This window comes from Rhinopithecus bieti, unplaced genomic scaffold, assembly GCF_001698545.2.
Source record: "Rhinopithecus bieti isolate Rb0 unplaced genomic scaffold, ASM169854v2 scaffold_26199, whole genome shotgun sequence".
Taxonomy (NCBI): domain Eukaryota; kingdom Metazoa; phylum Chordata; class Mammalia; order Primates; family Cercopithecidae; genus Rhinopithecus; species Rhinopithecus bieti.
The window spans coordinates 602,361-625,605 of NW_016811775.1; the positions used below are offsets into that span (position 1 = coordinate 602,361).

The window sequence follows — 23,245 nt, forward strand, 5'->3', positions numbered from 1 at the left end:
AAGAATCATCCATCTTGCTGTGAGATGTAATATCTGCTCTTTCATTCCTGTGTAGTATTCCATTGGCTGAAACAGCATAATTTAGCTGTCTATTCTACTTCAGATGGACATTGGGTGTGAGCTATTTCCAGCTTGGGAATGACATATATACGTGGTATTGTTATGAATATTCATGTCTTGAGAAAATTGCATTTATTTTTTGCCGGGGCAGAGAAGGTGTGCATGTGTGTGATTAAAACAACAGGCCGGCCGGGCGCGTGGCTAGTCCCAGCTACTTCGGAGGCTGAGGCAGGGAGAATGGCGTCAAGACCCGGGAGGCGGAGCTTGGCAGTGAAGCTGAGATCGGCCACTGCCTCATGCCCGGGCGACAGAGCAAGATCCGTTCAAAAAAAAAAAAAAAAAAAAAAAAAAAAACAGGCCAGGCGCGGTGGTCACGCCTGTAATCCAGACTTTGGGAGGCCAAGGGGGCAGATACAAGGTCAGGAGATCGACACATCCTGGCACCGGTGAAACCGGTTCTTTACTAAAAAAATACATTAGCCGGGCGTGGTAGCAGGTGCCTGTAGTCCCAGCTACTCGGGAGGCTGAGGCAGGAGAATGGTGTGAACCTGGGAGGCGGAGCTTGCAGTGAGCTGAGATCGCACCACTGCACTCCAGCCTGGGCGACAGAGCGAGACTCTGTTTCCAAAAAAAACAAACAAAACAAAACAATAACAACATTTGGCCGGGCATGGTGGTTCACACCTGTAATCCCAGCACTTTGGGAGGCTGAAGTGGTCAGATCACTTAAGGTCAGGAGTCTGAGACCAGCCTGGTCAACGTGGTGAAACCTCGTCTCTAGTAAAATACGAAAATCAGCCAGACTTGGTGGCTTGCGCCTGTGGTCCCAACTACTTAGCAGGCAGAGGCTAGAAAATCCCTTAAATCTGGGAGGCAGAGGTTGCAGTGAGCCAACATTGCACCACTGTACTCTCACGTGGGAGACAGAGCGAGACCCTGACTCAAAACAAAACAAAACACAAATTCTTTTTATTTTGTATATTTTACAACATAAAATATATTATACATTATAAGCAATAACTCCCACTCCTCCACCCCCAACCCTTGGAACTCCTAATCTACTTTCTGTCTCTATGAATTTGACTACTCCAGTTACCTCATATAAGTGGGATCATACAATATTTATCCTTTTGTGACTGGCTTCTTTCACTTAGCCTAATGTCCTCAAGGTTCATCCATGTCACAGCACGTGACAGAATTATTTATTTATTTATTTATTTATTTATTATGAGACAGAGTCTCACTCTGTTGCCCAGGCTAGAGAGCAGTGGTGTAATCTCAGTTCACTGCAACCTCCGCCTCCCGGGTTCAAGCAATTCTCCTGCCTCAGCCTTCCGAGTAGCTGGGATTACAGGCATGCACCACCATGCCCAGATAATTTTTGTTTTTTTAGTAGAGACAGGGTTTCACCATGTTACAGCCAGGCTGGTCTCGAACTCCTGACCTCAAGTGATGCCTGCCTCAGCCTCCCAAAGTGCCGGGATTACAGGTGTGAACCACCACGTCCAGGTACATTTACACTAAAAAAATAATAAATACTAGTGGGTTGTTTGTTTTAGACAGTCTCACTCTGTCACCCAGGCTAGAATGCAATGGCACGATCTCAGTTCACTGCAACCTCCACCTCCCTGGTTCAAGCGATTCTCCTGCCTCAGCCTCCTGAGTAGTTGGGATTACAGGCGCCTACCACCATGCCCAGCTAATTTTTGTATTTTTAGTAGAGACGAAGTTTTGCCATGTTGTTCAGGCTGGTCTTGAACTCCTGACCTCAAGTGATCCGCCCACCTCAGCCTCCCAAAACGCTGGGATTACAGGCGGGAGCCACTGAGCCCAGCCTAATAAATGCTAGTTTAAATGTATAAAAGTAAAATTAAGAATACGATTTTTACCCAAAGAACATCATTGAACACTGCATATATTTGCAACCAGGTGAGCATATACATATTTATTTATTTATTTATTTATTATTTATTTTAGACAGAGTTTCGCTCCTGTTACCCAGGCTGGAATGCAATGGCGTGATCTCGGCTCACCGCAACCTCAGCCTCCCGAGTAGCTGGGACTACAGGCATGGGCCACCACACCCGGCTAATTTTGCATTTTCAGTAGAGATGGGGTCTCTCCTCTCCTCCCGGGAGGCGGAGGTGACAGTGACCCGAGATCGCGCCATTGGCAGAGCGAGACTCTGTCTCAAAAAAAAAAAAAAAAAAAGGCTGGTCTCGAACACGCGACCTCAGGTGTTCCGCCCGCCCTGGCCTCCCAGAGTGCTGGGATTACAGGCGTGAACCACCGCGCCCAGCTAAAAATATATATTTTTAAGTGTCAGTGTGCAAAAAGGAGAAGAAAAAAAGTGAAAATAAAAAAAGACTTATAAGTAACTGCTTAACTAAAATTTAAAGCTATACGTGGAAACGTGTAAAATCCACACTACTCCCTTCGCCGCCCTTCCCCGAACTGAAGCAACCGGGACGCCCCTCTCCCTGCCTTGGCCCACACCGGGCCTCGCGCTCAGGCAACGGGCGTGGACAGCCCGGCGGGCCTGCGAGGACCCCGCACAGCCAAGATGGCGGCGTCCGTGCGACAGGCACGCAGCCTGCTAGGACTGATCGCGACCCTGGCCCCGGGTTCTCGTGGCTACCGGGCGCGGCCGCCCCCGCGCCGCGCGCCGGAACCCTGGTGGCCAGACCCCGAGGACCTCCTGACTCCGCGGTGGCAGCTGGGGCCGCGCTACGCGGCTAAGCAGTTCGCGCGTTACGGCGCCGCCTCCGGGGTGGCTCCCGGTTCGTTGTGGCCGTCGCCGGAGCAGCTGCGGGAGCTGGAGGCCGAAGAACGCGAATGGTACCCGAGCCTGGCGACCATGCAGGAGTCGCTGCGGGTGAAGCATCTGGCCGAAGAGCAGAAGCGTCGGGAGAGGTGCGTGCGTGCAGGCAGACGCGCGGGGCTGCCCTCTGTGCCCCGTGGGCGAACTGGGCCCCAAGCCGTGCCTACCCCATCGGGGTCACGTCGTAGCATTTGTATGTTGCAGATTTATATATTCGCTCACCTGGCCGCAAAACAAACTCAGAATAACAGTCTATTTAGTCATTCATCAGCAAGTGTTTTTTTTTTTTTTTTTTTTTTTTTTTTTTTGAGACAGTCTCGCTCTCTTGCCCAGGCTGGAGTGCAGTCGCAAGATCTCGGCTCACTGCAACCTCCGCCTCCCAGGTTCAAGCGATTCTCCCGCCTTAGCCTCCCGTGTAGCTGGGATTACAGGCGTGCACCACCACGCCCGGCTGATTTTTGTAATTTTAGTAGAGACGGGGTTCCACCGTATTGGCCAGGCTGGTCTCGAACTCTGTACTTCAAGTGATCACCCGCCTCAGACTCCCAAAGTGCTGGGATTACAGGCGGGAGCCAACGCGTCCGGCCATCATCACCAAGTATTTACCTAGCGTATACCTTGTGCAAGACCCTGTCCCAGGCTGGGCGCGGTGGCTCATGCCTGTAATCCCAGCTATTTGGGAGGCCGAGGCAGGCCCCAAAAGGACCCTTAATATCAGATGGTGACAGCGGACTATTAGGAAGGTAAAAGAGTGAAGAGTGCAGCCGGGCGCGGTGGCTCACGCCTGTAATCCCAGCTCTCAGGGAGGCAGAGGCGGGAGGATAGCTTGAGCCCAGGAGTTCGAGACCTGCCTGGGTAATACAGCGAGACCCCGTTCTCCACAAAAAGGAAAAAAAAAGAAAAAAAAAGAGTGAAGAGTGCGTGCCTGAGGGCAGCTTGCGTTTGGGAAGCCTCAGGCCTCTCTGAGGTGGTATTTAAGCAAAGCCCTGAAAAACCGGACTTAGCTATGGGGTAATCTCTTGGGTAAAGAGTTCCTGGTAAAGGGAACAGCTGGGGCAAATGCCCTGAGATAGGATATTGCCTTGAAGAACAGCCAGGTCAGTGTGGCTGGGGAAAAGTTGCCAGCAGGAAGGTGATGGGTCCTGGAACCAAGGGCAGAGGTCGAATACAGAGGCAGGTCTGAAGGACCCAGGGGCATCTTTTTTTTTTTTTCAGGCAGAGTTTTGCTCTTGTTGCCCAGGCTGGAGTGCCATCTCAGCTCACTGCAACCTACGCCTCCCGGGCTCAAGCGATTCTCCTGCTTCAGCCTCCCAAGTAGCTGGGATTACAGGTGCCTGCCATGACGCCCGGCTCATTTTTCGTGTTTTTAGTAGAGACGGGGTTTCACCATATTGGCCAGGCTGGTCTTTGTTTTGTTTTGTTTTTTTTGAGACGGAGTCTTGCTCTGTCTCCCAGGCTGGAGTGCAGTGGCCGGATCTCAGCTCACTGCAAGTTCCTCCTCCCGGGTTTACGCCATTCTCTCGCCTCAGCCTCCCAAGTAGCTGGGACTACAGGCGCCCGCCACATCGCCCGGCTAAGTTTTGTATTTCTTTAGTAGAGACGGGGTTTCACCGTGTTAGCCAGGATGGTCTCGATCTCCTGACCTCGTGATCCGCCCGTCTCGGCCTCCCAAAGTGCTGGGATTACAGGCTTGAGCCACCGTGCCCGGCCGGCCAGGCTGGTCTTGAACTCCTGACCTCAGGTGATCCACCCACCTCGGCCTCCCAAAGTGCTGGGATTACAGGCGTGAGCTACGGCATCCGACCAGGCCAGGGGCATCTCTTATAGATAATGCCACATCCTGGAGGGTGAAGGGGGGTAGGTCGAGTGTGTTCCCGGTGTTTAACCTTCTTGTTTTCCCAACAGCCTTAAGAGGAAGAAGGGATTGCCCTAATTTTAGAGATGAGGAAACTGAGGCTTGGTGAAGCCATGTGCCTGATCACCCAGGCAGGGAATCATGGAGCAGGGACTCCTGTTTCTGCCCCTCCTCAGCCAGATGACCGTTATAGTGCTTAATTCTTCACTTTTCAAATCCTTAAATGAGGCTGTCACAAAAAAGAACAAGGTCATGTCCTTTGTAGGGACATGACAGGAGCTTGAGACTATCATCCTTAGCAAACACAGGAACAGAAAACCAAATACAACGTGTTCTCACTTGTAAGTGGGAGCTAAATGATGAGAACACATGGACACAGGGACCACCACACACTAGGGCTTTTTGGAGGGTGGAGGGAGAGGATCAGGAAAAATGACCTCTGGGTACTAGGTTTAATACCTGGGTGATGAAATAAATCTGTACAAAAAACCCCCATGGCACAAGTTTACCTATGTAACAAACCTGCACTTGTACTCCTGAACTTAAAAAAAATGGGGCTGTGACTGGTAGCTACAAACTCAAGGACTGGTGGGAAATGTCTTTCTTGCTTTCACTCCTGTGCCTAGAATTGGGCAGGAGATGCTCAGCAATGTCTGTGGAATAAAGGTGTGAAATTACCCATGGGAGTGGCACTTGGCTTGCTCAGTAGGCAGCTCAGTGAAATGTTGATCTGGCTTTGGCACCTGGGGTTTACTGGGGCTTGACACACCCTTGTGATCAAATTCATGCACAAGTAACTTTCTCATCTCTTCCTGTTCTTCACTTGTCAAGGGCTTTTCCTGACAGTTAATCTACAGGGGGAGTTGAGGAGGCAGGCCTGTGGGCAGAGGCCTATGGGTGAGCTATAGGTGGGTGGGCTCTGCCCTGGCTGAGTGCCAGTGTCACAGCCCACTCTCCCTCCCCTGCAGGGAGCAGCACATCGCAGAGTGCATGGCCAAGATGCCACAGATGATTGTGAACTGGCGGCAGCAGCAGCAGGAGCGCTGGGAGAAGGCCCAGGCTGACAAGGAGAGGAGGGCCCGACTGCAGGCTGAGGCCCAGGAGCTCCTGGGCTACCAGGTGAACCCAAAGAGTGCCCGCTTCCAGGAGGTGCTCCAGGACCTAGAGAAGAAGGAGCGCAAGCGCCTCAAGGAGGAAAAACAAAGACAGAAGCAGGAGGCGCGAGCTGCTGCACTGGCTGCAGCTGCAGCTCAGGACCCAGCAGCCTCTGGGGCACCCAGCTCCTGAGGCTTTGTCCCTTCCCAATAAAGCCTGCTACTTGGCAGTACCCCTGAAGAGATCTGTGTGCTCTCAAGGTGTGCCTCTCTGGGTGCCCTGGTTCCTCCTTCAACACTTAAAGGCTGGGGAATCCCCCACTTGGCTCTACTCAAAAGGGGACAGGGACTCTAGGCCCTGCTGACTAACTGGAGCTTCAAGGGGAGGAAAAGGGGGGTGCAATGGGCAAATAATGGAGAAACAGATGGCAGAAGAGAAAGCGGCTTCTGTTTACCAACATTCATCTCCAGTAATTAGCCAATTACAGGGCCGGTGGGTGCGGGGGGAAGTATAGCCGAAACAGACTGTGGTGATGATGGTGGGGGCTGGGGAGCAGCAGTCCTTGCAAGGTTGGGCTGGGGTCCACTGCCTGGAAATGGCACACTGGGGGAGGAGACACTGGGAGCCTCAATCTGCAGGGACTCACAGACTCCTCTCTCCCCCTTCCCGGCACCCATCACCATGCCTGCCTGTGCCCAGCCAGCCCCCAGACCCAGACAGGCGGGCGCGGGGAGCCCCAGCAGGTACAGACCATAGGGCTGGTTTTTAAAACTTTTATTCACTTCAAAACCTTTATCAGAGACACGGTTCTGTTCTGGGGTGGGGGTGGCCTTGACACTGAGCTGATGTTAGCCCTTCTCCAGCCTGGAGGCCAAAGCCAGACTGGGGAGGGGGCCTTGGGCCTTTTAGGGCTTGCCCCAGATGGAAAGATTTGGGCCACTCCAATGGAGGATCAAGGTTTGGGGCTCCAGCTTCCTCTCATCCAAGAAGATGGGGTGGGGGGGTTCCTCGGGTTCTTTGGAGGATGGAGAGGCAAGCAGCCGCCTTTCCATCTGGCTGCAGGGAGCTGGGACAGAGGCCAAGAGGGGCCCATCTGTCACCTCCCAGTCCTGCCAGCTTCTCTGAGCAGGCTGGGCTGGGGAGGAGGATGGGGGGACAGCTGTCTGGCCCAGGTCTTCTCAGACCGAGATGGGAACAGGGGCCACTTTAAGAGGACAGGAAGCTGGACTGTTTGCTTTTTTTTTTAAGGTTTTTGATTTTTTTTCCCATTTCTTAAATAAACATGAATATATATATATTTTTCTTTTATAAAACTTTCATGGAATAGGGGTAGGGTGAGGGCTTGGGTGGCCTGGCCTCCTGGCATCACTCATCATCAAAGTTCTGACTCAGGAGGAAGTTGGCAGCCAAGTTCTCATTTTTTTCACACGCGAAATAGGCCTGGATGACCAGGCTCTCTGGGAAGCCCAGGGCCTTCAACTGTGGGAAGATGGGTTAAGTGTGAGCAGCAGAGGGTAGGGGTCCTGCCCACCCGCAGTCACACCTCAGCCAGGCCTCTTACCCTCTCTATAGCTTCTTTCTCCTGCGGTGTCACCTGGATGTAGTTCATCTGCGGGGCCTCCTCTCCTATGGCGCCCACCTCCCCCTCCACATCTGAGATGTCCGCCAGCTCCCCAGGGGGCTCGTTCAGCATCTGGATGAACTGTTCCTGGTGCCGGCTGATTTGCTGCAGGAGAGGGTGGGAAAGGGAAGGTAATTCACAGCCCCTCCTCTCCCCAGGTCATCAGAACCCTTGCTTTTTCATTCAGTCAGGCAAATATCCAGAGGAGCCTATTCTGGCCAAACACAACATAGCAGTCAACACAAGCCCTGCCCTGGAGGAGCTGATGATGGGCTTTTAAGTGAGCCAAAAAATAAGCCAGGCGTGGTGGCTCACACCTGTAATCCTAGCACTTTAAGAGGCAGGGGCAGGTCAAGATCACTTGAGGTCAGGAGTTCGAGACCAGTCTGGCCAACATGGTGAACCCCCATCTCTACTAAAAATACAAAAAGTAGCCAGGTGTGGTGGCGGACGCCTGTAATCCCACCTAGTTGGCAGGCTGAGGTATGAGACTGAACCCAGGAGGCGGAGGCTGCAGTAAGCCACTGAACTCCAGCCTGGGCAACAGAGCAAGACCTTGTCTTGAATAAATAAATAGACAAATAGGCCGGGCGCAGTAGTTCACACCAGTAATCACTTGAGGTGATTTGAGATCAGCCTGGAGTTGGAGACCAGCCTGGCCAACATGGTGAAACCCCATCTCTACTAAAAATACAAAAATCAGTTGGGTGTGATAGCACGTGCCCGTGCCTGTAATCCCAGCTACTCAAGAAGGCTAAGGTAGGAGAATCACTTGAACCTGGGAGGCAGAGGATGCAGGGAGCTGAGATAGCGCCACTGCACTCCAGCCTAGGCAACAAAGTCTCAAAAATAGTAAGTAAGTGAGCCAATAAATGAACCAAACAACTGCAGGTGTCTGGCTAGGAAGGAACTGCAGATGAGGGCTGGAGGACAGGCCTGCAGTATAGGGGATGCAGAAGGTTTCCTCCAGGTAAAGCAAACAGCAAGTGCAAAGGCCCAGGGTGGATGCATCTGGGAAGTCTCAAAAACAAGGAAGAACAGAGTGAATGTGGCTGGGCACAGTGCCTCACGCCTGCAATCCCAGTACTTTGGGAGGCTGAGGCAGGCGGATCACCTGAGGTCAGGAGTTTGAGAGCAGCCTGACCAACATGGAGAAACACCATCTCTACTAAAAATACAAAATTAGCAGGGCATGGTGGCACAAGCCTGTAATCCCAGCTACTCCAGTGGCTGAAGTAGGAGAATCTCTTGAACCGAGGCGGCGGAGGTTGCGGTGAGCCGAGACTGCGCCACTGCACTCCAGCCTGGGCAACAAGAGCAAAACTCCATCTCAAAAACAAACAACAACAAAAAAACAGAGCGAACAAGGGAAGGGGGAGGAAGCAGACAATGACACCAGAGAGGAAGGCCCAAATCAGACCCATTTTCTAGAGCAGGGGGAAGCCACGGTGGTGACAGTTACACGGGAAAAGACATGGTCTGCGGATCTTTTAGAAAGGTAAACTTGGCTGGGTGTTGTGGCTCACACCTGTAACCTCAATAATTTGGGAGGCAAGGCAGGAGGGACTGCTTGGGCCCAGGAGTTCAAAACCAGCCTGGGCAACATAGACCATGTCTCTATTCCCACCCACCAGTCACCAAACCAAAAAAAGTGAACTCATCTGGGTGTTGGGCGGAGTCTCGCTCTGCTGCCCAGGCTGGAGTGCAGTGGCGTGATCTTGGCTCACAGCAAGCTCCGCCTCCCAGGTTGACGGTGTTCTCCTTCCCTCAGCCTCTCCAGTAGCTGGGACTACAGGCGCCCGCCACCACACCCGGCTAATTTTTTGTATTTTTAGTAGAGATGGGGTTTTACCATGTTAGCCAGGATGGTCTCAATCTCCTGACCTCGTGATCAGCCCGCCTCGGCCTCCCAAAGTGCTGGGATTACAGGCGTGAGCCACTGTGCCCGGCCTCTGTTTCTGTTCTTTTTGAGACAGTCTCACTCTGTCACCCAGGCTGGAGTGCAGTGGGGCAATCTCAGTTTACTGCAATTTCTGCCTCCTGGGTTCAAGCAAGTCTCGTGCCTCCGCCTCCTGAGTAGCTGGGACTACAGTGGCCTGCCACCATGCTCAGTTACTTTTTGTATTTATAGTAGAGACAAGTTTTTGCCATGTCGACCAGGCTGATCTAAAACTCCTGACCAAGTAGTCCGCCTGCCTTAGCCTCCCACAGTGCTGGGATTACAGGCATGAGCCACTGTGCCCTGCCTGGGTATCTGGAAGCTCTCATGCAACTCTACTATTGTCTACATCTGACCATTTTCGCATTAAAGAAGAAAGTGCTTTTCAGTTATCTGTCTCATGATGGAAAGTGGACTGCAGGACTGTGCAGTGGCAGAGGCCCAGGAAGAGGCTGCCAGGGAGCTGGAGCACAGGGAGGCGCTGAGTGGGAAGAGCAGACAGGACGAGGGATGGACCCCAGCAGGTCCCCAGGGCCTGGGGCTGAAGCAACCCCAGGCTAGTCCTTGCAGAGATTGGGGAGGACTGAGGAGGTCTGTTCTGAGTCTTCGAAGTTTAGTCTAGAGAGCACTTTGATGGAGAGATTAAGCCAGCCATGGAGTGTGGCATTCAGAGAGGCCTGGGCTGGCTACATAGATTTGGGGGTTCCCATACAGACTGAAGGCCCCAGGACACTATGAGGGAGGGCTAAGTGCAGATGAAGAACAGGACCGAGCAAGAGGAGCCGGCAAAGGACTGAGAAGTGAGGAGAATGGGCAGACAGCAGGGTCCTGAGCCAAGACCGGTAGGCACTTCACCGAGGACCCGGAGGAACCTGCTTGCAGCCGGGGGGTCACTCCCCCACTCTTCCTGTGAACCTTCAAGGGCAAGGTGGAGCCTCACTGAGCAGAGTCACCCCAGAGCCAACTGGGGCACAGCTGTCCTGGGTGATGTCATGCCACCTTACAGACATTTACGCAGCACCATCTGTATGTGAAGCCAGAGCCAGAGTCCCAGCCCAGGACCCTGAGGCAGCAGGCAGACACACACACTACCAATTGTATGACCCTGGGAATGACAGGCTGCTCTAACACACACACTACCAATTGTATGACCCTGGGAATGACAGGCTGCTCTAAGCTTCTGGTGTCTTCTTCTGTGGGAGGTGATGTTGACAGCACCCACACCTCACAAGATGGTTGGGAAGACTGAGAAACCGTGGGGATCGACAGGTCACAGGAAGCATGGGGGCGTGGGGGATGCATGTGCTTACTCCTACTTTCCAGGCCTAGAACGATTCCTACATGTTATGGACTCTGGTGCCCACACGCAACGGAAATGATGGCTGCCATGGCTCCCTCTGCCCTTGGGATCACACCTGCAAAAGCTGAGGGTTCTCCTGGCCCAGTTGCTGGAGCAGAGCGGGCAGCAGCGCAGGGTTCTGCTGAATCACCTGCCGCATGTTCTGGAACTGGGGCTGGTCCCGCAGGAACTCCAGGGGGTTCTCTCCTGCTGGTAGTAGGAAGAGGTGCAGTCAGACACCATGCCAGGCTCCTAGGAGCACTGCGGGGTGGAGTGTGATGTGAGTCAGGTACCTGGAGAGCAGATGCAGCACGTGCACACCCACCTGCTTCCGTGGCCGGCTGCTCGGATACCTGGCTCTCCTGGACAGAACCGTGTTCCGGCTCGGGGCTCCCAGGAATTCCCTGTCAGGGGTCCTGTTTAGTTCTAAAGCACAGACCTCCTGCTGCCACCCTCCTCCATGCCCTGGCAGGACACAGATGAGGCCTCGGCCCTGCCCTCCAGAGGCCCACCCACCACTCACATCCAGCCTCCTGTGGGAAGCCTTTAGAGGCTAGAATCACTACCCAAATGCTTTTCAGGGCAGGTTTTGCCTTCCCAACCGCCCATCAGGGCAGTGAGGCCCGTATACACCCTCAAGGCCTTCCCAGGAGGCAGCAGCCCCACCTCACCGTGAGCAGATACTCCACGGCTCGGTGGGGGTTGTTGTAGCTGGCTCTCAGGGCGGCCACGACCCGCTCCCGCTCATAGCCCATGGACATGATCTCCGTCAGCATCGTCTCATACTCAGAGCCCGTCACTGTGGAGGGAGCAGAAAAGCCTGGGTCACCAGGAAGAGGAAAGGGCAGTTCCCAGGCCTCCCGCACCCAGATAAAGCCCAGCTGATGGCTGGGGCACCCAGTCGCCTCTGCCCTGGGGACCACCCACCCACCTAGCGTGGAGGCCGCGTCTTCCTCTCGCCCGCTGCTACCTGAAGAGGGAACAGAGCTGCAAATTCAAGAGAGAGAAATCGGACCCTGGCTTCTGGCGGCTTGCCCTCCCTCCAGGTGTGTGGGACCACTTATGTGGACGCTGGAATGTGCTAGGAAGACAGGGCCCAAGCTGGGACTGCTGCCCCGCCTTACCCTGACACAGACTCTGGGGACGTCGTAGGGGCGGATTCCTCTGATGGGCTCTTGTCCTCTCTGGCGGCAGGTTGGGGATGGGACATGCCTGAGGTGGGGGCAGGCGGGAAGGATGTAGAGGACTCTGGGGCAGCTGTGGGTGAGGCCTCTGGGGGTGCTGAGGTACCCTGGCCGGCTTTGGTCTGCAACAGCAAGAAAAAGGGAGCTGGCATCAGCAACCCTATCAGACCCAACAACCCGCTCCGCTGCAGCCCCGCCCTGTTCATGGCTAATCTCTCCTGGGCACACAGGCTCTTTGCCAGCTCCCTAGCTTGTCCCTCCCAGCCAGCACACGTCACCCACCTTGGTCACCATGACGACCACAAAGTTCTTCTCATCGATGCGATAGTCCCTGATAGGGACATCATCGCTCAAGATCTTGCCGGCATAGATGAGTTTCTGTCCAGCCACGGGGAAAGCATCACGACCCTTCTCAGCTTCTATCTTCTCCTTTAGCACCTTCACCTAGAAGTAGTAGTACAGACAGTCACTGGAGACCCCAAGATTCTCTCTTCCCTTCTAGTTTAGGACGGAGAAGCTGCAAGCCCTGATGGCAGAGAGGCAAGCATGCTGGAATTTTTAAGCTTTCTCAGCATCTAAAGCATGCTAGATAAGAATTCATTCAATCATCATGCCATTCAACACAGTATTTATTTATACTAAACACCTGTTACGTGCCAGGTGCTGTTTTAGACATGGAGGCCACAGCACAGAACATAACACAAGTCCCTGCTCTCAAAGAGAAAACACTAATGTGAAGAAAATGTTAATTTCAGGTGGTATAAAGTATGATAACAGAATAAAGGGGACAGTCCCCCACTCTATACTGTATCTTGGACAATAACAGTGACGAATAGTTCATAGTGATATTTTTTAAAAGACAGGATATCACTGCTGCCCACACTGGATTGAAGTGGCACGACCATAGCTCACTGCAGCCTCAAACTCCTGGGCTCAAGTGGTACTCTCACCCAGCCTTGGGAGTAGCTAGGACTAAAGGTGCACACCACCACACCAGGCTAATTTTTTAAAAAATCATTTTTGTAGATAAGAGTCTCCCTATGTTAGGCTGGCTGGTCTCAAACTTCTGGCCTCAAGCAATCCTCCTGCCTCCATCTCCCAAATCATTAGGATTACAGAGGCATGAGGCACCATGCCTGGCCAATAGTGCTACTATAAGTGTGTATGTGGCATACCTTTTAAGCTTCCTATGAAATACATTTAATTGGCCTCCTTTTATTTATTTATTTTTGTTTCTTCTTTTTGTAGAGAATGGGATCTCACTGTGTTGCCAGGATGATCTTGAATTCCCAGGCTCAAGTGCTCCTCTTGCCTCTGCCTCCCTAAGTGCTGGGATTACAGGCAGAAGCCAGCAGGCGACAGGTTCATTTGATATTTTGAGAAAACGGAGGCACAGAGAGGTTAACTTGCCCAAAGCCAAACCGTTGAGCTGATCAAAAAATGTGTTTCCTTTTCTACGAAAAGTGGACTTCAATGTCTCCCTCACTGTGCAAAAAGTGCCAAGTACCCAATAGACATTCAGTATGTTTGAATTAGGTCCCAATTCTATTTTCGACTAAAAAGGCAGCATAATATTTATATAGTGGACGCTCACACGAGGCAGAACCGAATGTGAATCCCAACTCTGACATTACATGTGTGACTGTGACAAAGTTTCTTAACCCCAAGGTTTCCGCGTCTGTAAAATGGTCAGAGGTCCCCAATGACAAGCCCGTTATGCAGAGCAGTAAAACAACACTAAAACACTCGGTGACTGATAAAAAATAAACGCCCAACAAACACGGACCACCAAAATCATAAAGACTGAGACCCGTTTATTATCATTAACATCGTTGTTGTCGTCACTACTCAGTATCTCCTGGTCATTACTCCTAGATTCCACCACCAGTGTCCCCAGGAGAAGCCTGCAAAGCTGAGAACGTGGAGCCCAGTCCTGGAGAGCTTGGCCTGCCCAGGACTCCGAGCCTGTGACGCCCGCGCCCCGCGAGAGCGCTGACATTGGAGCCGGGACCTGGCCAGAGGCCCGGGGGTGGGGCGTCACCCGGAGACCGGCCCAGGAGCGCCGCCCGATCCGCTGGGGACTGGGCTAAAGACCATCGGGGGGTCCAGGAAAGTCGGGCAGGTCGGGGGTCTGGAAAGGGCCGACCCGCGCCGTCCTCCCTACCCCTCCCGCTGGGATCCTAGCCTCCCCGCCCCCACCCCATCCCCGGCACCCGTCACTCCCGCCCCCGGGCTCCGGCCCGGCCCGCACCGTCTCGTCAGGCTCCATGCGGATCTTGAAGGTCTGCTGCTGCAGCGTTTTGAGCGTGATGGTGACGGCCATGGCGGGGCCCGAGCGACGCGGCGGCCCCTGGATCCTCACACAACATGCAACTCACGCCGCCGCCATCTTAGCACCCAGGCGCGCCGCGCCGCGCGCCGACCACTTCCGGGGCAGGCGATGCGCGCGCTGACCACCGGCGCATGTGACCTGTGCGCACCCTCCTTGGCCTTTATGGGCATGCGCACGAGCGCGGTGTCGAGCGAGGCATGCGCAGACTAAACTCCGCGTTGTGGGCGTGGCGTGGACGGGGCTTCCCATTCCGCCAGCACACGAGCTCTCCTAAGTGACGCCATGCCCGTTAGCGGTGACGTCACGGGAGTGCAATGGCGCGATTTTGGCTCACTGCAACCTCTGCCTCCCGGGTTCGTGTAATTCTCCTGCCTCAGCCTCCCGAGTAGCTGGGATTACAGGGAACCCCCACCATGCCCTGATAATTTTTGTATTCTTGGTAGAGTCAGGGTTTCACCATGTTAGCCAGACTGGTTTCCACCTCCTGACCTCAGGTGAATCGACCGCCTCGGCCTCTCAAAGTGCTGGGATTACAGGCATGAGCCACTGCACCCAGCCCAGAGTTTTATTCTGGCAGATAGGGCAAAGTGGAAGTTACTCAAGACTAGAAATACCTGAAAGGCCACCAAGCAGAGAAAAAAAACCTTAAATTGGAAGCAGGGGCAAGGTGCCATTTTGTAGCCTCATTCATTCTTTAGGGATCTGGATTTTTGGAATGAACCTACTATTTTAATTCCTGGGTCTCCCGCCAGGAGTACGTCGTTGTATTATCCCCAATCTGACCCCCAAAGTATTTAAAGATGTTAACTTTCAAAGCCTCACGACATTATAAACAGAATTCTCCCTTGGATCTGCCAGTTCTGGAGGCATCCCAGAGGGGTTGGGCTGAGCCACAGGACCCCAAAGGAATAGAAACATGAAGGCGGCCAGTTTAAGAGGCAGGGTGAACCAGATTAAGACATTGTAGGCCAGCCTGGGCAACACAGCAACAGTCTATCTTAAAAATAAATAAAACCAACAAACAGAACCAAAACTTACCAGTTAGGTTCAAGGATTCAGTAAATTAATATGTGGATTATTTACGGCAGCAACAGTCATTCCCCCGTTGGTTTTGAGGGTTATGGGGTAAATACGGGTCCCTGGAATCTTGTGGAAGTCAGTAGTAACCTCTCTAACAACAGCTAAAAAAGGAGATATACTGGAAACCCTCCCCACCCCCAAAAAGACCACTGCTGGGTTTCCTGAAGTCTGTCTTTCCCCAAAAGGAGACACAGGAGGGAGACACAAAACTTAATTTAATAGAAATTTTGTTTGTAGTTCTTACATTCTCAGTGTGAGCCAATCTGGGACCCATTGCCCCACCCAGAAATGGCCCAGTCCTGGGGGCAGGGGAGAAAGGGCGGGGTGAAATGAGAAGAGCCCCATTCTTCCTCAGTGCTGGGGGGTTGGAGACACCACCCCCTTCTCCTGCCCCCCTCTGGGCTCCAGGAAGGAGAGCAGATGAAATTTCAGGCCTGCAGCTTCTCCACACCACTGCCCCCCAGGTTGGAGGGGAGCTAAGAGATACGGTGAGAGAAGGGGACAGAGGCAAGAAAAGATGTTGATCAAGAAAAATGAGAACCAGGGGTGAGGGCTGAAAGAGAATCAACGATAAAACACCAGTTTAAAAAAAAAAAAAAAAAAAAAAAAAGGCGGGGGGCGGGAGGGGAAGGAGTGGAGGAGGGGAACAAAACCAAAATCCACCCCAAATCCGAACCAGCCTGGAAAAAAATGAAAGTTCTCGAGTCTCACAGAGACATTATTTGGCGTGGCCAGCTCTGCGGCAGGAGCGCTCAGGCCTCAGTCCAGCCCTGGAGGCAGGCCTCTCTACAGCTCGTCCTTGGCTTGGCCGGGGACATCTTCCTCCTCATCTTCCTCCTTGTCCTCCTCATCCTCCTCATCCTCATCTTTGTCCTCATCATCCTCCTTGTCCTCTGCCTCCTCCTCCTCTTTGCGCTTCTTGTCTTCTTCCTCCTCCTTAAGCCTCTGCTCCTCGTCCTGTTTGTCCTTCATTTGTTTCTCTGCTGCCTGCAGGCAGAGCACACACCTCAGGGCCTTGCACCCTGCCTTCCCTGCCCGCCCCCATCAGGACCAGGACCAGGCCTCACCTTTGTTACGCCCCACGTCTCGTTGCCAAACTCCTCGGCGTATGCCTCATCGTTGGTGATAAGGAAGTTGTCAAAGATGGTGCCAGACTTGACCTGGAGGATGAATGGGAAGGATGGTCAGAGGTGATACCCGATAGCCCTTCCTTTGGACAGGGTTTCCACCTGTGTTCCTATAACCACTATACCCTGCTGCCTGCATCTGCAGAGAAGACAAGGAACGCTGCTGACATTGCAGTTAAAAAGATGGAAAGTCCGGGCATGGTGGCTCACATCTGTAATCCTCACCCAGAGGCCGAGGCAGGTGGATCACAAGGTCAGGAGATCGAGACCATCCTGGTTAACACGGTGAAACCCCGTCTCTACTAAAAATACAAAAAATTAGCCGGGCGTGGTGCTGGGCGCCTGTAGTCCCAGCTACTCGGGAGGCTGAGGGAGGAGAATGGCGTGAACCCGGGAGGCAGAGTTTGCAGTGAGCAGAGATCGCGCAACTGCTCTCCAGCCTGGGCGACAGAGAGAGACTCCATCTCAAAAACAGATGCAGAGATGGCCAGGCACAGGCTCACGCCTGTAATCCCAGCACTTTGGGAAGCCATGGCGAGGGGATCACTTGAGGCCAGGAGTTCAAGACCAACCTGGGCAACATAGTGAAACCCCGTCTCTACTAAAAAAAAAAAAAAAAAAAATAGCCCGGTGTTTGTGGTGACACATGCCTGATATGCCTGTAATCCCAGCTACTCAGGAGGCTGAGGCAGGAGAATCACTTGAACCTGGGAGGCGGAGGTTGTGGCAAGTCAAGATTGCATCATTGCACTCCGGCCTGGGCAACAAGAGTGAAATTCCATCTCGGAAAAAAAAAAAAGAGCACAGGCCGGCGGCAGTGGCTCAAGCCTATAATCCAGCACTTTGGGGGGCCGAGGACCGGGCGGATCACGAGGTCCAGGAGATCGAGACCATCCTGGCTAGACACGGTAAACCCTCTCTACTAAAAATAACAAAAAAAAAAACCTAGCCAGGCGAGGTGCGGCGCCGCGTGTAGTCCCAGCTACTCCGGAGGCCTGAGGCAGGAGAAGGCGTAAACCGGGAGGCCAGAGCTTGGAGGTGAGCTGAGATCCAGCCACTGCACTCAGCCCGGGCGAAGAGCAAGACTCCCGTCTCAAAAAAAAAAAAAAAAAAAAAAAAAAAAAAAAGCCCAGCGCTGTGACGCTGCCTGTAATTCCAGCTGTTCGAGAGCCTGAGGATGAGAATCCTTAATCCTGGAAGGCAGAGACTGCAGTAAAGCCGAGATCAAGCCACTGCACTTCCCAACCTGGGTGACAGAGCAAGACTCTCCTTTTAATTAAAAAAAAAAAAAAAAAAAAAAAAAAAAAGATGGAGTGACTCAGGTGCTGTACTGTGCGGGTTCAAACCCCAGCTTTGTGGTTTCCTGCCCCCATGACCTTGGGCTACTGACTTCAGTTCTCTGCACCTGTTTCTTCTGTTTTCACTCTCTTATTCAGGTATTTTTCAGGTACCTACTAAATGCCAGGAAATGTCTTGGGCACAGAAAGTATTTCAGTGACCAAAAAAGATAAAAATTCAGTCCCAGCTTTTTTTGAAACAGGGTCTCACTCTGTCACCCAGGCTGGAGTGCAGTGACATGATCATGGCTCACTGCAGCCTCGATGCCCCACGCTCAAGTATCATCCTTCTTCCTTGGTAGCTTGGGCTACAGGTATGCATGACATCTGGCTAATTTTTAAAGTTTTTGTAGAGGCTAGGCACAGTGGCTCAACCCCTGTAATCCCAGCACTTTGGGAGGCCGAGGCGGCCAGATCACCTGAGGCCAGGAGTTCGAGACCAATCTTGGCAACATGGTGAAGCCCTGTCTCTACCAAAAAAACAAACAAAAAAAAGGCTGGGTACGGTGGTTCACGGCTGTAATCCCAGCACTTTGGGAAGCTGAGGCCGGTGGATTATGAGGTCAGGAGATTGAGACCATCCTGGCTAACATGGTGAAACCACGTCTCTACTAAAAAAAAATCAGCCAGGCGTGGTGGCGGGCACCTGTAGTCCCAGCTACTCGGGAGGCTGAGACGGGAGAATGCCGTGAACCTGGGAGGCGGAGCTTACAGTGAGATGAGATCGCACCACTGCACTCCAGCCTGGGCGACAGAGCAAGACTCGGTCTCAAAAACAAAAAACAAACAAAAAAATTAGCCTGGCATCCATAGTGGCACATGCCTGTAATCCCAGTTACTCGGGAGGCTGAGGCAGGAGAATCGCTTGAACCCAGGAGGTGAAGGTTGCAGTGAGCTGAGATCGTGCCATTGCACTCGAGCCTCAGCAACAAGAGTGAAACTGCGTCTCAAAAAAAAAAAAAAAAAATTGTAGAGATACGGTCTCCTCACTACGTTGCCAAGCAAGGTTGAGTTGTCTAACTCTTGGCCTCAAACAATCCTCCTGCTTCAGTCTCCCAAAGTACTGTGATTATAAGGGTGAGCCACTGTGCCCAGCCCCAGCTAACTAACTGGGTTACCTGACCACCTTCTAGTTCTTTGGGGGTATTTAAAGAAGTTGATTTGCGGCCGGGCGCGGTGGCTCAAGCCTGTAATCCCAGCACTTTGGGAGGCCGAGACCGGCGGATCACGAGGTCAGGAGATCGAGACCATCCTGGCTAACATGGTGAAACCCCGTCTCTACTAAAAAATACAAAAAACTAGCCGGGCGAGGTGGCGGGCGCCTGTAGTCCCAGCTAATCGGGAGGCTGAGGCAGGAGAATGCCGTGAACCTGGGAGGCGGAGCTTACAGTGAGATGAGATCGCACCACTGCACTCCAGCCTGGGCGACAGAGCGAGACTCCGTCTCCAAAAAAAAAAAAAGAAGTTGATTTGCATAAAAGTACTTGGGGAAGTACTTAGTTCACAAGAAGTACAACCTCAAAAGGGTTGCTGAGAAGACTCCACAGGGACAGACCAGGAAGTACTGTTTACAAAAAGTACCATTTTTGAGTCAGACCCGCCTGGGGTGCGATCTTATCCTGTCACTTTCCCCTTGGGTGATCTTATGCACTTGAAGTACCCCAGGGATCCTCCTTTTTCCTCCAAGTCTCACCTGCCAGAGGTCCAGGCCCAGCACACCAAAGTTATCATAGGCATAGATACTGGGATCAGGAGAGTACTCAGGATTGTCAATTTCTGGGTGGATCCAAGTGCCCTTGTAATCTGGGTTGTCGATCTGCCGGGGCTTCCACTCACCCTGTAGAAGGAAGAAGGGAACTAGAGGGTGAGTAAGGTTGGTGCACTCTCCACTGTGAGCCCTAGCCCTGCTCAGAGCCCCAAACTCACCTTGTACTCAGGGTTCTGAATCACTGGGGGTTCCCACTCTCCATCCATCTCTTCATCCCAGTCCTCGGGTTTCTTAGCATCAGGGTCAGGGATATGTTCGGGCTTGTCCCAGTCCTGGGGGGTAGATGAAGAGGTCAGAGTTGGCCCAAATGTCCTCACACCCTCCAATGTGGAGAGCAGAGCCCCTGCCCAAACACCAACCTCAGGCTTGGAGTCTGTGGGATCATCGATCTTGGCCCGCTCATCCCAGTCTTCAGGTTTTGAAGCATCAGGATCCTTTATCTTCTTGGGTGGCAGGAAGTCCCAATCGTCTTCCAAGGAGCCCGACTCCACCTGGCTGTTGTCAATCTTCACCTCATAGGTGTTGTCTGGCCGCACAATCAGTGTGTACAGGTGTGTAAACTCATCATCCTGAAGAAGGAAGAAGGTGAGCAGTGCCCCCCCTCAATCAGGCTGACCTCTGAACCTCCCCCATGACACCCATCTGCCACCACCCCCAAGGCACACCTTGCAACGGATGTCCTTGTTGATCAGCACGTTTTTGCCCTTGTAGTTGAAGATGACATGAACCTTCTTGGTGCCAGGGCCACAGATGTCAGGACCTAGGTGTGAAGCAGATCCAGTTAAGAGTCAGAGACTACCCACCATTTCGAGTCCCTCACCCCTCTTTACAAAAGGAAGATCTGGTTCCTAAACTCGGGTCTGTCAAGGCTGAAGAGAGAAACTCAGACCCTGATTCTGTCCTGAATGGGTTGTGGGTGAAGCCTTAAGTTTAAAGAAAAAAAAAATCAGTGCTCTAGAACTCAACATCCTCATTTGTAAGATTGGGAAATAACTATATACAATGACACAAATTAAGTTAACAGCCTAGATCTGCGATCATAACGCAATAAATTGTTGCTGTGACCTATTCTTTTAGCTCCCCTTCCAAAGAAAATCATAACTATTAAGGAAGTCAGTGGGGTCTGGGTCTCCCTCCAACTAATGGGACAGAGGTCAGCACGAGGAAGCAGCCCCTCACCAAACATGATGTTGTATTCTGAGTCTCCGTGCATGTCCGTCTGGTCCAAACTATTAGGAAACAGCTTCACATAACCGCCCCCACAATCGATGTTCTGCTCATGTTTCACCGTGAACTGCACCACCAGCGTCTGGCCTTTGTTGCTGAAAGGCTCGAAACTGGCCGACAGAGCATAAAAGCGTGCATCCTGGCTTGTCTGCAAACCTGAGACGGGACGGTAGTGTGGTCACCGTTGGGTCCTGACCCGCGAGGACCCTCGATTTAGACGATACAGACGATTCCCCGACTTCCTCCACCTGCCCTGCTCCTAGGGGACTGTCCCGGCTGTGTGTGTGCGGACAAGGACTTCTGCCAGGAAGTTCTCGCGGATCTGCGCACCCACTCCTAGGCTCTTACCTTTATCTTTCTCCTCGTCACCGTAGAACTTGCCGGAACTGAGGATGAATTTGCCAAAATCTGACTTGTGTTTGGATTCGATCCAGCGGGAAGTCCACCCGTCTAAATAGGGGGTTAGGGAGTTAGGTCAGCACGGCTCTGCTAATCCCCCCCACACCAAGCATCTGCGGAGAACTACAAGCTGCTGGGGACAGGGAAGGAGATCCCCGACTCTCCCCACCCCAACCTCTAGTTGACACGTCGGGTGCCTTCGGCGATCCTCGGGCGAACCCTAACTCCCGCCGCGGGAGGCCGCTACGCCCTCCGCGCTCCTCAGGGACGCAGAAGAGGGATCGCCCGCAGCTCAAGTCCCCGGGGACCACTGCGTTGGCCCTCTAAGCGGTAATTACGGGCGACGACGCAGATCCGGGATGGGGGGCCGGCCGCGTCGTTCGGACGGCCTCGAGGTGAGACCAGGCGTTACCTCCGTCCAGAAACTGCTCCTTGAAGTAGACGGCGGGCTCGGCGGTGGCCAAGCCGAGGAGGCCGAGCAGCAGCGGCACGGATAGCAGCATGGCGGGCCGAGGGGGCGGTGGCGCGCGGGCCCTTTAAAACGACCCTCCGGTGGCGGCTCTGCAGTACGGACGGACGCCGCCGCCCGCCTTGCACTTTTATACCCACACGCCTCTCAAACCAACCTGACCCGCCCTTGGGCCCGCCCCTGACACTTTATCATTGGCCTGCGTCCACGGCCGTCTCTTTCCATTGGACCTTCGTCGGTTCACTAAGTTAGGCTGCGCCTCGGAACGCTGGGTTCCCAGATGGCCGATTTCTATTGGCCTCACCACTGACCAATGATGTTCGACCACGCGTTGTGGGGGACGCCCACTGGTGGGGTGGGGGCCGCGAGCCCCTCAGGCCAGGTCATGTGACCAGACCTGACGCTAACACCGCCTTTGCCCGTGTGCGTCGTTCCCCATCTGGGCGTTTAAAGAACACGCGGGAGCGCAGGTGTTTCCACGCGGGATCGGGACCCCGCCTCAGCTTCTCTTCCTCCCATTCCCTCTAGGTGGAGGGGCTGGGCAAGGCTTTCCTAGCCAGTTCTTATCTTGCATTTGGGAACCAGCACCCCACTGCTTCTCCCCCACCCCCGCCCGGGATGGGAGAGAGCTCATGGGTTGGGGCCCTGGGGCTTCGCTGCACCCCGGTGCTACAGCCACGCGGGCCAGTGGGAAGAATGCCAGCCCTCCCCTCATTCTGCCCCTAGAGCCCTGGCAGCCTATCAGACTGCTGCTGTGTGACTGGGGCAAGTCACTTAACCTCTCTGAAGTGACAAACGTTCCTGAGCAGACAGAGGGGGCGACCCTGGCCAGGTGCTACCCAGCAGAAATGCTGTTAAGGTTTTTAAAGCTGTCCTGGGACAAGAGGGGAGGAAGACTTAACGATGTGACTGTGACTCCTGGGGTGGGGATAGGGTTATTACCCAGATTGCAGCAGCCCCTTTACTCTCCTCTCAACCGGTAAATGAAGGAGGTCGCTGTCTGTGGTCTCCCACAAACGGCCTGGCTTTTGCAATTAAACGGCTATAGGCGAGAGGGCAGGGGGTTCCGTTTGGGGAGGGAAAAAAGACACAGATGGTAGGGAAGATAAGATGCGAGGGAGATGGGCAGGACCCCCCCCACCCCACCCCAGTCTGGAGTCTTCTGAAGCCAGAGGCACGTGACTGGCACCAGTACCCTGCCCCCACGCTGTAGAAAGGAGAGCTGGGGGTTTTCCAAACTCTGGGCAAATAAGCCCTGGACCTGGGAACACGGGAGTGGACTGTGGAAGGAGGGAATGAGGGGATCCAGGAAAGAGGGTGGGGAGGGGTGCTTCCTGGCTAATGGTTGTGACCCAGAAAAGGGAGAAAGGAAAAAATGAAAAGGAAAACAAAGTGGAGTGGGGGAATGACTTGGCAAAGGTCTTTGGTTAAGAAAAGAAAAAGAAATGGTGGCCGGGTGCGGTGGCTCACACCTGTAAACTCAGCACTTGGGGAGGCCGAGGCAGGTGGATCATTTGAGGTCATGAGTTCGAGACCAGCCTGGCCAACAAGGTGAAAACTTGTCTCCACTAAAAAAAAAAAAATTAGCTGGG

The 23,245-nt window shown here is 53.3% G+C and overlaps 3 protein-coding genes across 4 annotated transcripts; 1 reads left to right on the forward strand and 2 right to left on the reverse strand.

Annotated features, from left to right (window-relative positions):
* The first annotated feature begins 2,584 nt into the window (after positions 1-2,584).
* GADD45GIP1 (GADD45G interacting protein 1) lies at positions 2,585-6,075 on the forward strand. Its single transcript, XM_017895053.1, has 2 exons — positions 2,585-2,973; positions 5,705-6,075. The coding sequence occupies exons 1-2, from the start codon at positions 2,624-2,626 to the stop codon at positions 6,021-6,023; spliced, it is 669 nt and encodes a 222-aa protein (XP_017750542.1). The 5' UTR covers positions 2,585-2,623; the 3' UTR covers positions 6,024-6,075.
* A 517-nt stretch (positions 6,076-6,592) lies between these two features.
* RAD23A (RAD23 nucleotide excision repair protein A) lies at positions 6,593-14,555 on the reverse strand. 2 transcript variants are annotated; one of them, XM_017895052.1, is made up of 9 exons: positions 14,166-14,555; positions 12,197-12,358; positions 11,855-12,036; positions 11,662-11,717; positions 11,402-11,529; positions 11,056-11,134; positions 10,807-10,937; positions 7,393-7,557; positions 6,593-7,310 (listed from the first exon to the last, which is right to left on the reverse strand). In XM_017895052.1, the coding sequence occupies exons 1-9, from the start codon at positions 14,235-14,237 to the stop codon at positions 7,197-7,199; spliced, it is 1,089 nt and encodes a 362-aa protein (XP_017750541.1). In that variant the 5' UTR covers positions 14,238-14,555; the 3' UTR covers positions 6,593-7,196. The 2 variants fall into 2 exon arrangements, with proteins under 2 accessions (XP_017750541.1, XP_017750540.1); XM_017895051.1 differs by having other exon boundaries at positions 10,807-10,940.
* A 968-nt stretch (positions 14,556-15,523) lies between these two features.
* On the reverse strand, positions 15,524-21,795 carry CALR (calreticulin). The gene is made up of 9 exons (XM_017895054.1): positions 21,597-21,795; positions 21,134-21,235; positions 20,738-20,941; positions 20,224-20,318; positions 19,918-20,127; positions 19,717-19,830; positions 19,484-19,627; positions 16,394-16,486; positions 15,524-16,313 (listed from the first exon to the last, which is right to left on the reverse strand). The coding sequence occupies exons 1-9, from the start codon at positions 21,685-21,687 to the stop codon at positions 16,113-16,115; spliced, it is 1,254 nt and encodes a 417-aa protein (XP_017750543.1). The 5' UTR covers positions 21,688-21,795; the 3' UTR covers positions 15,524-16,112.
* Between the last annotated feature and the right edge of the window lie 1,450 nt (positions 21,796-23,245).